The following is a 16,828-nucleotide window of genomic DNA, read 5'->3' on the forward strand; positions in this document are numbered from 1 at the left end:
AAATCTCATTGTAGTTTTGATCTGCATTTCTCTAATGGCTAATGATTGGGAACATTTCCTCATATATGTGTCAGCTACCTGAAAGTCTTCTTCAGTGAATTGTCTATTCATATCTTTTGCCCAATTTTTAATTGGGTTATTTGCCTTTTTGCAGTTGAAGTTTTGCAGTATCATGTAGATTTTAGAGATCAGGCGCTGATCAGATATGTCATAGCTAAAAACTGTTTCCCAGTCTGTAGGTAGTCTTTTTACTCTTTTGGTGAAGTCTTCGGATGAGCATTAAGTGTTTGATTTTTAGGAGCTCCCAGTTACCTAGTTTTTCTTCTACATTCTTTATAATGTTTTGTATACTGTTTATGCCATGTATTAGGGCTCCTAACGTTGTCCCCATTTCTTCTTCCATGATCTTTATCGTTTTAGATTTTATACTTAGGACTTTGATCCATTTTGAGTTAGTTTTTGTGCATGGAGTGAGGTATGGGTCTTGTTTCCTTTTTTTGCAGATGGATATCCAGTTATGCCAGCACCATTTGTTAAAAAGACTCTTTTTCCCATTTACCTGTTTTGGGGCCTTTGTCAGATATCAACTGCTCATATGTGGACGGATTTATGTCTGGATTCTCAATTCTGTTCCAATGGTCCATATATCTGTTGTTGTACAGTACCAGGCTGTTTTGACTACTGTGGCAGTATAATAGGTTCTAAAATCAGGTAAAGTAAGGCCTCCCACTTTGTTCTTCTTTTTCAGTAATGCCTTATTTATCTGGGGCCTCTTTCCCTTCCATATGAAATAGGTGATTTGTTTCTCCACCTCATTAAAGAATGTCCTTGGGATTTTGATCAGAATTGCATTAAATGTATAGATCGCTTTTGGTAGAACAGACATTTTTATAATGTTAAGTCTTCCTATCCACGAGCAAGGTACGTTCTTCCACTTATGTAAGTCTCTTTTGGTTTCTTGCAGAAGTGTACTGTGGTGTTCTTTGTATAAGTCTTTTACATCTCTGGTAAGATTTATTCCTAAGTATTTTATCTTCTTGGGGGCTACTGTAAATGGCATTGATTTGGTGATTTCCTCTTCAATGTTCTTTTTGTTGGTGTAGAGGAATCCAACTGATTTTTGTATGTTTATCTTGTATCCTGATACTCTGCTGAACTCTTCTATTAGTTTCAGTAGTTTTCTGGAGGATTCCTTAGGGTTTTCTGTGTGTAAGATCACGTCATCTGCAAATAGAGATACTTTTACTTCTTCCTTGCCAATCCGGATGCCCTTTATTTCTTTATCTAGCCTTATTGCTCTGGCTAGGAGTTCCAGCACAATGTTGAATAAGAGCGGTGATAAAGGGCATCCTTGTCTGGTTCCCAATCTCAGTGGGAATGTTTTCAGGCTCTCTCCATTTAGGGTGATGTTGGCTGTTGGCTTTGTATAAACACCCTTTATTATGTTGAAAAATTTTCCTTCTATTCCTATTTTGCCGAGAGTTTTTATCATGAATGTGTGTTGAACTTTGTCAAATGCCTTTTCGGCATCAATGGATAAAATCATGTGATTCTTGTCTTTTATTTATGTGGTGGATTACATTTTTTTTCTAATGCTGAACTATCCCTGCATACCTGGTATGAATCCCACTTGGTCATGGTGAATTATTTTTTTGATATGTTGTTGAATTCTATTGGCTAGAATTTTGTTGAGGATTTTTGCATCTACATTCATGAGGGATATAGGTCTATACTTTTCTTTTCTTGTGGTATCTTTACCTGGTTTTGGTATCAGGGATATGGTGGCTTCATAGAATGAGTTTGGTAGTATTCTATCCTTTTCTATGCTCTGAAATACCTTCAGTAGTAGTGGTGTTAACTCTTCTCTGAAAGTTTGGTAGAACTCTGCAGTGAAGCCATCCAGACCAGGGCTTTTTTTTTGTTGGGAGTTTTTTGATTACCATGTCAATCTCTTCTTTTGTTATGGGTCTATTTAGTTTTTCTACCTGTTTGTGTTAGTTTAGGTAGGTAGTGTGTTTCTAGGAATTCATCCATTTTTTCTAGGTTTTCAAATTTGTTTGAGTATGGTTTTTCATAGTAATCTGATATGATTCTATTAATTTCAGTTCGGTCTGTCGTAATATCGCCCATCTCATTTCTTATTCGGGTTATTTGCTTCTTCTCCTGTTTTTCTTTTGTCAGTTTGGTCAGTGATTTATCAGTTTTGTTGAGTTTTTTTAAAAAAACCAGCATTGGGTCTTGTTAATTCTTTCAATTGTTTTTCTGTTTTCTATTTCATTTCATTTAGTTCAGCTCGAATTCTTATTATTTGTTTTCTTCTGGTGCCTGTGGGTTTCTTTTGTTGCTCTCTTTCTATTTGTTCAACTTGTAGGGATAATTCTTTGATTTTGGCCCTTTCTTCTTTTTGGATGTGTGCATTTATTAATATAAACTTGCCCCTGCGCACCGCTTTTGCTGTGTCCCAAAGGTTCTGATACGAAGTGTTTGCATTCTCATTGGATTCTATGAATTTCTTTATTCCATCCTTAATGTCTTCTATAATTCAGTCTTTTTTGAGCAGGGTATTGTTCAGTTTCCAAGTGTTTGGTTTCTTTTCCCTGCTTTTCCTGTTATTGATTTCCACTTTTATGGCCTTATGGTCAGAGAAGATGCTTTGTAATATTTCAATGTTTTGGATTCTGCTAAGGCTTGCTTTATGACCTAATATGTGGTCTATTCTAGAGAATGTTCCACGTGCACTAGAAAAGAAAGTATAGCTGGTTGCTGTTGGGTGGAGTGTTCTGTATATGTCTACGATGTCAAGATGGTTGACTGTGGCATTTAGATCTTCCATGTCTTTATTGAGCTTCTTTCTGGATGTCCTGTCCTTCACCGAAAGTGGTGTGTTGAAGTCTCCTACTATTATTGTGGAGCTGTCTATCTCACTTTTCAATGCTGACAGAGTTTGTTTTATGTATCTTGCAGCCCTGTCATTGGGTGCATAAATATTTAATATAGTTATGTCTTCTCGATGTATTGTCCCTTTAATCATTATATAGTGTCCTTCCTTATCCTTTCTGATGGATTTAACTTTAAAGCCTATTTTGTCAGAAATTAATATTGCCACTCCTGCTCTGTTTTGATTGTTGTTTGCTTGACATATTTTTTTCCATCCTTTGAGTTTTTGTGTCTCTAAGTCTAAGGTGTGTCTCTTGTAGGCAGCATATAGACGGATCTTGTTTTTTAATCCATTCTGCCACTCTCTCTTTATTGGTGCATTTAGTCCATTTACATTCGGAGTAATTATGGATAGGTATGAATTTAGTGCTATCATTTTGATGTCTTTTTTTGTGTGTTGACAGTTTCTTTTTCCCACTTGATTTTATGTGCTGAGTAGGTTTTCTTTATATATTGTCCTTTCCTCATATTTGTTTTTGTTGATTTTGTTTCTGCTGAGTCTGTATTTTTCCCTTGTATTTTATTTTGATGAGTAGGATAGTTTGTCTCCTTTGTGGTTACCTTATTATTTACCCTATTTTTCTAAATTTAAAACTAACTTTTATTTCTTTGTATCGCCGTATCTTCCTCTCCATATGGAAGGTGTATGATTACATTTCTTAGTAATTCTTTATTATTTTAATGTTGTCTTCTTTTACATAATAACATCACTGGCACTGGGTTTTGGGTTTGTTATCCTGTGTTGAGTTTTTTTTTTTAATCTTGCTTTGTTTTTTCGATTTCCCTATCTGGGTTGACTTCTGGTTGCTCTGCCCAGTGTTCTAGTCTTGGGTTGATACCTCATATTATTGATTTTCTAACCAAAGAACTTCCTTTAGTATTTCTTGTAGTTTTGGTTTGGTGTTTACGAATTCCCTCAACTTGTGTTTATCTGGAAATGTCTTAATTTCACCTTCATATTTAAGAGACAGTTTTGCTGGATATATGATTCTTGGCAGGCAATTTTTTACCTTCAATTTTTTAAATATGTCATCCCATTGCCTTCTTGCCTGCATGGTTTCTGCCTAGTAGTCCAAGCTTATTCTTATTTGCTCTTCTGTGTAGGTGACTATTCTTTTATCTCTTGCTGCTCTTATAATTGTCTTTATCTTTGGTTTTGGCAAGCTTGATTATAATATGTGTTGGTGACTTTCTTTTTAGATCTACCTTATGTGGAGTTCGATGAGCATCTTGGATAGATATCTTCTCATCTTTCACAGTATCAGGGAAGTTTTCTGCCAACAAATCCTCAACAATTTTCTCTGTAATCCCTCCCTGTTCTGGTACTCCAGTCACTCATAGGTTATTTCTCTTGATAGAGTCCCACATGATTCTAAAGTTTTCCTCATTTTTTTAAATTCTTTTATCTGATTTTTCTTCAAATATATTAGTGCAAAGTGATTACTCTCCGAGTTCAGAAATTCTAGCTTCTACTTGCTCAATTCTGCTCCTCTGACTTTCTATTGAGTTATCTACTTCTGTAATTTTGTTAATCTTCTGAATTTCTGATTGCTGTCTGTCTATGGATTTTTCCAGCTTATTAAAGTTTTTATTATGTTCCTGAATAGTCTTTCTAATTTCTTCAGTTGCTTTATCTGTGTGTTCCTTGGCTTGTTCTGCATATTGTCTCATTTCCTTCCTGATGTCTTGAAGGGTTCTGTATATTAAACTTTTGTATTCTGCATCTGGTAATTCCAGGAATGCACTTTTATCTAAAATATCCCCGGATTCTTTGTTTTGAGAGCCTTTTGAGGTGATCATGGTCTGTTTCTTTATGTGACTTGATATTGACTGTTGTCTCCGAGCCATCTATAAGTTATTGTATTAGTTTATGCTTGCCTACTGTGTTGTAGCTGCTTGCTTTGTTTTGTTTTGGTATGCCCCTTTGGGTTGCTTGAGTGAGCTAGCTTGATTATTTTCACCTTTGGAGCTCTGGTGTCCTGTCCCCAGCTGGCTAGAGCTGTTATCAGGTATATCAGTCTAGGAGTCCATTCAGTTTTCTTGTATAAATTCAGCTCAGGTTTCCAGGTAGCTGATATCAAGTGTGTGGTACAGGCTCTGTCCTACAGTCTTAGAGGGGCAGGGGTGATTGGTGTATATACCGATATCTGATTGCAGCAGGCGGTCATGCTGTGAACAAGGCAGGGGGCTGAGAACCGACCCCCGAGTGTCTCTGAGGAAAACGTGTCTCTGCTCCCTAGAGTGTGCTGGTGGGTGGGTTTTGCAGAGGGACCATGGGCACCCAAAGTTTTTGTTGTAAGGAATGGGAGGTACCAGTTATCTTTGGATCCCTGTCGCGGGTGGCTGGGGGACCTGAGTGAAGCTACCAGTCCTTAGGTCCCTGTTGTGGGTAGGTGAGGACCTTGTTTCATAGGCAAAGCAATGTCAAACATCAAACACCCACCTCTCCACCGCACAGCTAAAATGGTTGGAGTTTGCCAACAAGGGCCTATTCTCCCGAAATAGGCCCACACAGGTCCATGCAGAAGGGAAAGGCACACACACCCTTTTGTTGGGTAAGCATACACCAAAGGGTGGGGATTCTGGAAAGCATCCTAAGGGACAGAAAGGTCCCAAGTGATCACATCACCGCCCAGCCATGGGCCCCAAACACCACCACCCAAAATGCCAGATATCAACGTTCCAGAGAAAAAGATGCAACTTCAGTATGACCAAATAACATGGAAATACACCAATGGAAAAGTCTTTTTTTATTAAAACAGAAAAATCAGAATTTCAGAAAGGTCACCTGACAGGTATTTCTAGGGATAAGGCCAGTATCAGTTACTGAGAAATTTGAAGCACGGTCTTTTAACAGATTTCAGGCTTTTATTAAAAAAACAAAAAAAACAAAGCCATTTCCATCAAGTCCATTCCGACTCATAGTGACCCTAGAGAACAGTGTAAAACTGCCCCATAGGGTTTCCAAGGAGCGGCTGGTGTACTCGAACTGCTGACCTTTTGGTTAGCAGCCGGACTCTTAACCACTGTACCAAAAGGGCTCCAATATAAGTAGACAAAACAGAATTAACATCAAACCTGGTGAAAGCCTACAGGAGAATGGAGTGATCAACAGTCTGCTGTAAACCACCTCTTAGATTAGATTAATGCTGTAACACTGGCAGCGACAACCACTTATTGGGCGGCTCACTAAACAAATGCCTTATAACATTTTATTATCTCCTTTTATTCTTAAAACAACCCTGTGAAAAAATATAGCCCAAGGTCATACAGACTTCCAGAGCCGCCTGGAATTGGAACCCAGTCAGGCCTGCCTGACTCAGGGCCCATGTTCTTATCTTTTCCAGCAGCCATTCCTATGCCCATCATTCACCCTTCAGCCACGCTCCTCCCTCAACAAGTATTTATTAGTGACACCAGAGGCCAAGGATACCAATGGCCTTGCCTCCTTGAACTTTAGTTGGGGGGGCGGGGGGACAGGTTTGTCAGGTTCTCTTAAATGATCTGATTAAAAAAAAAAAAAAACACTGCTGTCAAGTCGATTCTGACTTATAGTGACCCTAGAGGACAGAGTAGAACTGCTCCATAGGGTTTTCAAGGAGTACCTGGTGGATTTGGTTAGCAGCTGTAGCTCTTAACCACTGCCCCACCAGGGTTTCCAACTATTAATCCCTTTTAAATTCTGTTTACTATACCATCAATTTAGGTTGTGATTCTTTAAGTATTTTCTCATGGAGGTAGGACAAACTTTATTTCACCTTAAAAATAGTTGAAATTGCTCTAAAAACAGAAAGTCTATTAAACACGTTTTTAATAGAAGTCCTGGTAGCACAGCAGTTAAACGGTAACCTAAAGGTTGGTGGTTTGAACCCGCCCAGTGGCTCTGTGGGAGAAAGACTTGGCGATTTGTTTCTGTAAAGATTACAGCCTAAGAAACCCTATGGGGCAGTTCTACTCTGTCACATGGGGTCACTACAGGTTGAAAATCGACTTGACAGCACCCAACGAAAACATTAAAAAGAAAAAGACTCAAAGCTAAAAACAACCAAAAAAAAAAAAAAAACAAACCCTCAAGAAAATAAAATAGCTGAGACATTAAAACCTGTCACAAATTCTTGGACAAAATGCTCCCAGTATCTTGAGGCTTACAGCTTAAATTTAAAATGCCATCACATTTTTTTTTTCTCAGCTTTCAAAGGTGAGACAAAAACAGTTTTCAACTGGCATCAACTTTGCTAGCTCAGCAACTTTCTTTTCATTTTTTTTTTTCCTCTTAAAAAGAGCTAGGGCCAACTGGGACAACACAGAAAGTGTGTTGCCAGGAAGACCTTCCCCTCTCCAGATCCTGAAGATTGCCGTGGGAGGGGCCGTGCCAGGCCAGGCACCGGCACCAGCTCCTCCCAGGGCTCCTGCAGCAGAGGGGACACCTTCTCAGGGTGCGTGTAGGCACCCAGCACCAGACAAAGAGAGAGCCAAGACGACCTGTTCACGTGGCTCAAGAGCCCTGTTCAGGGTAGGTGGTCTGCAGCGGTCTCCTCCTGTGCCCTCTCACCCTCTCGGCAGCAGTAGTGCCCGCATGAGTCTACCCCCAGCACCGCAGGAGACGGAAACGGCTGACTGCGTGGCATGTGTCTCCCTAACTGATTTGCTGAGCTCTTGTACATGCCTGTTTGCAAAGAAATCTGAAGAACACCCAGTGATATTAAGTTTCCTTCCTCATACATCACCGTAAGGACAAGTAATGCAGCTTCCCAGGCCAGCCAGAGGGCAGGGGTGTCAAAGAGGCTAAGAACCCAAACCAGAGAAGAGGAAACATTTCCACTCAAGACTCTGTCATTAAAACCGCCACACCCTCCCGGTTGCTCTGAATGTCTATGCAGGCTTTGCAAAGTATTGACATGTTCATTTCTTCCAGAAGCAATGCTTTTGGAAATGGCTTTTGTGTCCAGTCTGAAAAATGTACAAATGTATCAATTCCATTTTTTCTCTTTCCCGTATTCTACAAATATCAACACTACCAGTCTTCAGGTGATCACAAAAGTGAAACAACATTGAAAGGGGAAAAAGGGATTCTGTTAGAACGTTTCTACCATTAGTTAAGATTCCATTTGGTTTGTAGTTTTACTCACCCCAGTAAGGAAATTTAGCTTTCACAGCTGAGTTATGATGGAATACTGAAGTATCAAAACGAAGTGGAACCAAACAAGACACGGAGAGATCCCAAATCCCCCTTGAAGCCGAGTAGCACCCGGTCCTTCAGAGTCTGAGAGTGGTGACTTGTACTCACCGTCAGGTTCCAGTTGATCTGGGGGATCCTCACGTGTAGGTTGAGACTGAACAGAACCAGCAAAACCCCAGTCACCACAAATGCGCTACAGCTCACGAACTCAAAAAAGTAGAGGCCCTCACATGGGGCGCACTCCATGATGGTCTCTATGCAGATGAACGCAATCAAGGCCAAAATCTAGGAAGAAAACGGGAAACATACATGTACGTGGATACTCAGTACACATCTGTGGGCAAGCATGCCTACCATGTCTAAATAAAACCCAAAGACAGCGGCAAGGGACGGCCACAGAGTTCTTTTCTGGGGACAGGAGTGGAACTGTCAGAAATATGGCCTGACTCAATCCTTACATAAGAGCAGGTGTAGGGGTCTTGATGAAGAGATCAAATTCCCGACGTAAACAACTAAGCCCCCACCAAAGTACGGTAACATCTATCTAACACCATGTGGGCACTGAAGGCAAACTGCTGTCTCTTGTGAGGGAGTAGAAAGGAACGTTGCTGCAAAGTTTTTAGTTCTTCCTCTGCCACCAGTAAGCGGACATTGCCTACGCATGTTTCTAATTTATAGTTTCTACCATAGTGATTCCAAACATTGAGAGGACAGAATCCTAATTGTTGCCATTTTATCCCCAGGAATGAAAATGCCATCTGCAGCTCTGCTAGTGGGTCACGCTGAGGTCACTCAGGTTAACTGGGATCCTTCATGGCTTTAAAAGAATGATTGGTATAACCACGTCTCCCCCATAGCAACCAAACACCAAACCTGTTGTCATCGAGTCGCTTCCGACCCTGCAGCAAGGAGTAGAACTGCCCCATAGGGTTTCCAAGGCTGTAAATCTTTACGGAACCAGATCGCCACATCGTCTTCTGTGGAGTGGTTGGTGGGTTCAAGCTGCTGACCTTTTGGTTAGCAGCCAAATATTTAACCACTGCACCATCGGGGCTCCCTGCCACACACTAGAAGTCCCTAAAAATAAGAGGTCCACCTAATTCATGGGATATCCTTTAAAAAAACAAATTACTGGACTTGATCATAAGAAGATGGACTGGCAGTTCATAAAAACATTTTTAAAAATCTACCCATAACTGAATCAATTTCTTTCTGGAGGGCCAAAGTGACATTCTTGCAATATGTCCCAAAAGATCTGAGATGATAAAGTCAAACAAACAGACATATGTCAATGGAAATTAAAAAGTTTACTTTTAAGGTTGATTTCAGGAGGAGGAGGCCTAAAGGCTGAGGCTTGGAGGAAAGGCCAGGTGGTTGTGAGCACCTAAACACAGATCAGTCTTGGGCTCTTGGCCTCCACTTCGCACTGTTCACCAGGCATGTGTCACAGCTCAGCAGAGGTCAAGCCCATGCCAGCACTTCCACGCCAGCCCCACCTTTCAGGTCAGGAGGCACAGCAGGCACGTCTGTGGTCCCAGTCTTGTCCTCTAGAGCCAGCAACAACAGCATCACCAGGGAGCTTGTTAGGAATACAGACTCTCTGACTCTCCTCCTAGACTTACAGAATCAGAATCTTTTTGACAAGATCCCCAGTGATTTAAGTGTGAGAAGCCTGCAAAGCACAGGCAGGCTGTTCCTCGGGCCCTTCGCTGCCTACTGAAGTCCCACTAGTTCCACAGTCTCTTCCGATGCTCCACTCAGTGCCATCTCCTCCCCATGTTGTTCCTGCTATGTTTCTCCCTGACAGATGTTGCTTTACACCACCCTCTTCCAGGAAGGCATGCAATTTGTGATTGAATTCTACTCTTTTTTTGTATTTACCATCGTGCATCTCTCTGCCTCCGAAGCCTTTGAGGGCAGGGGCCAGTCCATCTCTCTCTGCCCCAAGGCACCAAGCACATTGTGGCAAATGAGAGCTCACTGAACCACCAAATATCCCGTATCTACAATTCCTGAAAGAAACCCTGGTGGTGCAACGGGTAAGTGCTTGGCTGCTAACAGAAAGGTGGGCAGATCAAACCCACCCAGCAGCTCCATGGAAGAAAGACCTGGCGATCCACTTCCGTAAAGACTACAGCCAAGAAAACCCTATAGGGCAGTTCTGTTCTGTCACGTGGGGTCACTATGGGTTGGAATCGACTCACGGCATCCAACAACAACACGATTCCTGGTGTACTTGTCAGTGTCTGCACACGAAAGTACACATGAGTGGTTCTGCTTTTTCCACTGTCAATAGTTCAGTGCAGTAACCCTCCAAGAAACCTTTCCTGTAATCCACAGTCTTTCCACATTTCTACTCTAAGTTATCACAGGCACTGGACTTTAGGTGCACACTCTGTGCTTCTCCTCATGGCTCTCCTTACAGTTCTCTACGGAGCCATAGACCTTAATTCCCCACCTGAATTACATGCCTAACTTGCAATCAATTCACAGAAGAAATACTTCCTATAAGGGAAGCTTCTAAACTTTCTTTTTTTTTTTTCACCCCTGCAATCAGATCTAGTAATCTTGGGCAAGAAATAACACACTGTACTGATGACTTACAAATGTTTCTGGTATGCTAACTTCAACCATATTTGCATGGGAAGACAACACCTACATTCTTAAAGATTAAAAATGGTTTCAAGAATACATAAATCTAATACGCCATTCAATACAGCAGTGGATAAAACAGACAAAAAGCCCTCCTCACCAGCTCATGCCCTAATGAAAGAGACATTTTTAAAAATTAAATTAAAAAAAATATAGCATGCTAGACAGTGACAACTACAAAGGAGAAAAATTAAAGCAGAGCAGGAGAATGAAATGCAACTGGGCTGGGGGGTGTTTGACATTTTAGGCAGAGTAGTCATGGAAGGCCATACGGAGAAGGAGCAACTAGAGAAAGAGCTAAAGGGAGTAGGGGAACAGCTACCTGGAAGAGCATTCTAGGCTGAAGGAGGAGCTTAGTCCAAGGAACAGCAGAGGCCCCACGGCTGGGGCAGGGTGAGCACTGGGGAGACAGTCCTAGGAGACGAGGTCAGCATTACAGGGGGCCAAATGGCCTGGAGGTATAGTGAGGGCTGTGGTTTTGACTCTGGGTACAATGGAAACACTGAGAGGCACAATCTAATTCAGATTTTTAAAAAGCCACTCAGATCTTATGTTGAGAATAGACTTCAGCGCAGACAAGGGCAGAAGCTCTGAGAACAGAGATGAGACCTTTGCAATAAGGTAGGCAAGAGCAAGATCATGGTGGCATGGATCAGGATGATGGTAGCCCAGATGGTGAGAAGTGTTGAATTATGGAGGTATTTCGAAGGTAGAAAGCCCCAGTGCCGTCGTCGCTCCTTTGAAGGTAGACCCAACAGGATTTGGTGACAGACGACTGGATACTAGGTACTAGAGCAGGGAGTCAACCCAAGGTTTTTAGCCTGAGTATCTGGCAGAATGACATTGCTAATAACAAAGACAAGAAAGCCAGGAGGAAGAGCAGGTTTGGGAGTGGGTGTCAGGACCTCAGTTTTGGACAATCTAAGTTTGAAGTGCCTATTAGCTTCAAGTCGTTTGTTGGATTTATGGGTGTTGAGGTCTATGATGAAGTCATCACACTGGATGAGGTGACGGCTTAGGGTGTGAGTATAAACAGAAAAGAGGACTAGGGGCTGAGCCTGAGGCACACCAACATGTCAAGGTGATATATTTAAAGAGCTAGGGTCTGGTGGCACAATGATTAAGCGCTCAGCTGCTAAAGGTAAGGTTGGCGGTTCAAATCCACTCAGCGGCTCTGCGGGAGAAAGACCTGGTGATCCACTTCCGTAAAAATTACATGCAGAAAACCCTACAGGATAGTTCTATTCTGTCTCATGGGGTTGCTCTGAGTCGGAATCAACTCAAACAGCACCCAACAAGAATAACCTGGATTTAAGTTTCAGTTTGCCAGTTGCTAACTGGGTGTGGGAGTGCGGTGTAATGAATTACTTAATACAGCCCTTCTGGCCATGGCCTTGTAACTCCCACCCAGGTGAATGGGTAGGACTGTGTGATAGGTTAATTGTGGCCCACCAAAGGGACTGCTCAGTTTTGCCATCCCTCTAGGTTTGAAATGAACTACTCCAGAGGGGTGAAAGAGTTGCCAGACCTGACCTGTCGGGAACCAACAGCCTGCAGGCCAGATCGCCTGGTGTGCACGGTAAGGCAAGCAGTAATGCTTGGGATGCGTTTTCCACGTGGGAGAGACCGAGCGGCAGAGAGTTTACTCAGGCCTCCAGAACCAGTGAAAAGCAGCACTCAATCAGCAAAAGATAAGTACTTGCGTCTAACCTACCTCATAGATCAAAAAACACCACTACAGGAAAAACCTCTCTCTCATTTACCTGCCCCCTCCCCCCTCTGCACCGGGGCGGGGCCCAGGCCAGCTTCAGAGATTGCTGCATCCCCTGGGCAGGAAGTAAGACCCGTCATGTGCCCTAAGCCATTCTCCTGGCCTTGGAGAGGGAACAAATTAACAAACAGGAAAAAATAATCTGCCAGCTTCCCTAAACTGGGAATTCAGGGCAGGCACAGCTCCTTTGCTTAGGCACAGGCATAAGGGGTCCATGGTCTTTGAATGCCTTTCACCCCTGCATAGGCTGTATGAGCCTATTTCAACAGCATAGGCCCTTATTAGTGCAGTACAACAGGGAATATACCTGAAGCCTAACTTCAATTGTATCAGCTATCTGGTGGAGTGACAGGTCCTCTCTGCCTATTAAGCAGGGTCCTTACCTACCCATATCAGGGGCCTGAGGATTGGTGGTTCCACCCATGCCACCTAGCTACCGGAAACAGGGGTCCAAGAATAAGTGGTGCCTCCCAGTCCTTACAGCCAACAGCATTGGTTACCCAGAATCCAGCTGCAAAACCCACCCACCTAGGCACTCTAGGGAACAGGGACACACCTTCCCCCCAGACACTCAGGGGCAGCTGTCAGCCTCCTGCCTTGCTCAGCTCGTGACCCCTACTACAGCCAGATACCTGTGCCTACACCAATCACCCCTGCCCATCTAGGACTGTAGGTGAGAACCTGCACCACACACTTGGTGACCAACTAGCTGGACACCTGAGCTGAATCCATACAAGAAAAGTAAACAGACTCCTGAACTCACATCTCTAGTAACAGATCTAACCACCTGATGACAGGACGTTAGAGCTTCAAAGGCACCAATAATCAAACTGCCTCACACGAGCAACCTATTTGGGCATATCGAAACAAAACAAGAAGCTAGGACAGAGTAAGCAAACGTAAAATAAATAAATAATATAATAACTTATTGATGGCTCAGAGGCAACAGTCAATATCAAATCACATACAGAGGCAGACCATGATGGCTTTAGCAAGCTCCCAAAACAACAAATCAAGAAATCTTCTGGAGGAAGAGATCTTCCTGTGATTACTAGAGGTAGAATACAAAAGACTAATGTGCAGAACTCTTCGAGATCAGGCAAAATCCAGAACAAGCCAAGGAATACACAGACAAAGCAAGAAAGGAACTTAAGAAGAATATAGAAAAGCATAATGACAAATTTAACAGGACGGAAGAATCCATAGAGAAACAGCAAACAAATCCACATGATTAACAATAAAATCTCAGAATTATACAACTCAATAGAAAGTCATAGGAGCAGAATTTAGGCAATGGAAGTCAGAATGAGTGAGACTGAAGATAAAGCACTTGATGCCAACTTATCTGAGGAAAAATCAGGTAAAAGAATTTAAAAAATGAAGAAATCCTAAAAATTATGTGGGACTCTACCAAGAGGAATAATCTACGAGTGACTAGAGTACCAGAACAGGAGGGGATAACAGAAGCTACAGAGAGCATTGCTGAAGATCTGCTGGCAGAAAACTTCCCTGATACCGTGAAAGATAAGAAGGTATCTATCCAAGATGCTCACTGAACCTGACACAAGGTAGATGCCAAAAGAAAGTCACCAAGACATATTATAATCAAACTTGCCAAAACCAAAGATAAAGAGAGAATTTTAAGAGCAGCTAGGGATAAACAAAAAGTGATCTACAAAGAAGAAGAGTCAGTAAGACTAAACTCAGACTACTCAGCAAAAACCATGCAGACAAGAAGGAATGGAATGACACATATAAAGCATTGAAGGAAAAAAAACTGCCAGCCACGAATTACATATCCAGCAAAACTGTGTCTCAGATATGATGGAGAAATCAGAGCATTTCCAGATAGACAGAAGTTTAGAGAATCTGCAAAAACAAAACAAAAATTACAAGAAATACCAAAGGGAGTCCTCCAGTTAGAAAATCAATAACATCAGATAACAACCCCAGACTAGAATACAGGACAGAGCAACCAGATATCAACCTAGATGGGTAGGTCACAAAAATAAATCAAAGCTAAAACACTGAAAATAGGGAAGCAAAGATGACAATATGTAAAGATGACTACATTAAAACAGAAAAGAGGCACTAAAAAATACAGTCATAAATCTTTCATATGGAGAGGAAGTCAAGGAGATACAAAGAAATAAAAGATTGGTTTAAACTTACAAAAATAGGGGTAAATATTAAGGTAACAACAAAGGAAACTAACAATCCTACACATCAAAATAAAAAACAAGAAAAACATAAAGACTCGGCAAATACAAAATCAACAACAATGAAAAAGATGAAAAGAAAATACGTAAAGAAAAACAACTCAGCACAGAAAATTAAGTGGAGCAAAGAAACTGTCAACAGCACACACACAAAAAAGGACATCAAAATAACAGCACTAAACTCATACTTATCATTAATTATGCTGAATATAAATGGACTAAACGCACCAATAAAGAGAAAGAGTGGCAGAATGGATTAAAAAAAAAAAAAAAACACGATCCATCTATATGCTGCCTACAAGGGACACACCTTAGTTAGACTCAAAGACATGAACAAACTAAAATGCAAAGGATGGAAAAAAAAAAATTACCAAGCAAACAACAATCAAAAAAAGACCTGGAGCCAGGCGGGGCCAAGATGGCGGACTAGGTAGACGCTACCTCGGATCCCTCTTGCAACAAAGACTCGGAAAAACAAGTGAATCGATCACATACATAACAATCTACGAACCCTGAACAACAAACACAGACTTAGAGACGGAGAACGAACTAATACGGGGAAGCAGCAATTGTTTTCAGAGCCAGGAGCCAGCGTACCAGTCAGCGGATTTTCTGGAAAAACTAGTTTCCCAGTGATGGCTCGGAGACAGCAGTCCATATCAAACCACATAAAGAAGCAGACCATGACAGCTTCTCCAACCCCCCAAACAAAAGAATCAAAATCTTTCCCAAATGAAGATACAATCCTGGAATTATCAGATACAGAATATAAAAAACTAATTTACAGAATGCTTCAAGACATCACAAACGAAATAAGGCAAACTGCAGAAAAAGCCAAGGAACACACCGATAAAACTGTTGAAGAACTCAAAAAGATTATTCAAGAACATAGTGGAAAAATCAATAAGCTGCAAGAATCCATAGAGAGACAGCATGTAGAAATCCAAAAGATTAACAATAAAATTACAGAATTAGACAACGCAATAGGAAGTCAGAGGAGCAGACTCGAGCAATTAGAATGCAGACTGGGACATCTGGAGGACCAGGGAATCAACACCAACATAGTTAAAAAAATATCAGATAAAAGAATTTAAAAAAATGAAGAAACCCTAAGAACCATGTCGGACTCTATCAAGAAGGATAACCTGCGGGTGATTGGAGTTCCAGAACAGGGAGGGGGGACAGAAAACACAGAGAAAATAGTTGAAGAACTCCTGACACAAAACTTCCCTGACATCATGAAAGACGAAAGGATATCTATCCAAGATGCTCATCGAACCCCATTTAAGATTGATCCAAAAAGAAAAACACCAAGACATATTATCATCAAACTCGCTAAAACCAAAGATAAACAGAAAATTTTAAAAGCAGCCAGGGAGAAAAGAAACGTTTCCTTCAAGGGAGAATCAATAAGAATAAGTTCAGACTACTCAGCAGAAACCATGCAGGCAAGAAGGCAATGGGACAACATATACAGAGCACTGAAGGAGAAAAACTGCCAGCCAAGGATCATATATCCAGCAAAACTCTCTCTGAAATATGAAGGCGAAATTAAGATATTTACAGATAAACATAAGTTTAGAGAATTTGCAAAAACCAAACCAAAGCTACAAGAAATACTAAAGGATATTGTTTGGTCAGAAAACCAATAATATCAGATACCAGCACAACACAAGGTCACAAAACAGAACGTCCTGATATCAACTCAAATAGGGAAATCACAAAAACAAACAAATTAAGATTAATTAAAAAAAAAAAAAACACATAACAGGGAATCATGGAAGTCAATAGGTAAAAGATCACAATAATCAAAAAGAGGGACTAAATACAGGAGGCATTGAACTCCCATATGGAGAGTGATACAAGGCGATATAGAACGATACAAGTTAGGTTTTTACTTAGAAAAATAGGGGTAAATAATAAGGTAACCACAAAAAGGTATAACAACTCCATAACTCAAGATAAAAGCCAAGAAAAATGTAACGACTCAACTAACATAAAGTCAAACACTATGAAAATGAGGATCTCACAATTTACTAAGAAAAACGTCTCAGCACAAAAAAGTATGTG

General features: G+C 41.2%; 1 protein-coding gene across 1 annotated transcript in view; it reads right to left on the reverse strand.

Moving 5' to 3' along the window:
- The window catches only part of CMTM4 (CKLF like MARVEL transmembrane domain containing 4), an 83,100-nt gene that overhangs the window by 23,828 nt on the left and 42,444 nt on the right, over positions 1 to 16,828 (reverse strand). Inside the window, exon 2 of the mRNA XM_049864720.1 lies at positions 8,225 to 8,401. Coding sequence (XP_049720677.1) covers positions 8,225 to 8,401 — 177 coding nt within the window. The remainder of the gene's footprint in view (positions 1 to 8,224; positions 8,402 to 16,828) is intronic.

Source organism: Elephas maximus, chromosome 21 (assembly GCF_024166365.1).
Source record: "Elephas maximus indicus isolate mEleMax1 chromosome 21, mEleMax1 primary haplotype, whole genome shotgun sequence".
Classification (NCBI taxonomy): Eukaryota; Metazoa; Chordata; class Mammalia; order Proboscidea; family Elephantidae; genus Elephas; species Elephas maximus.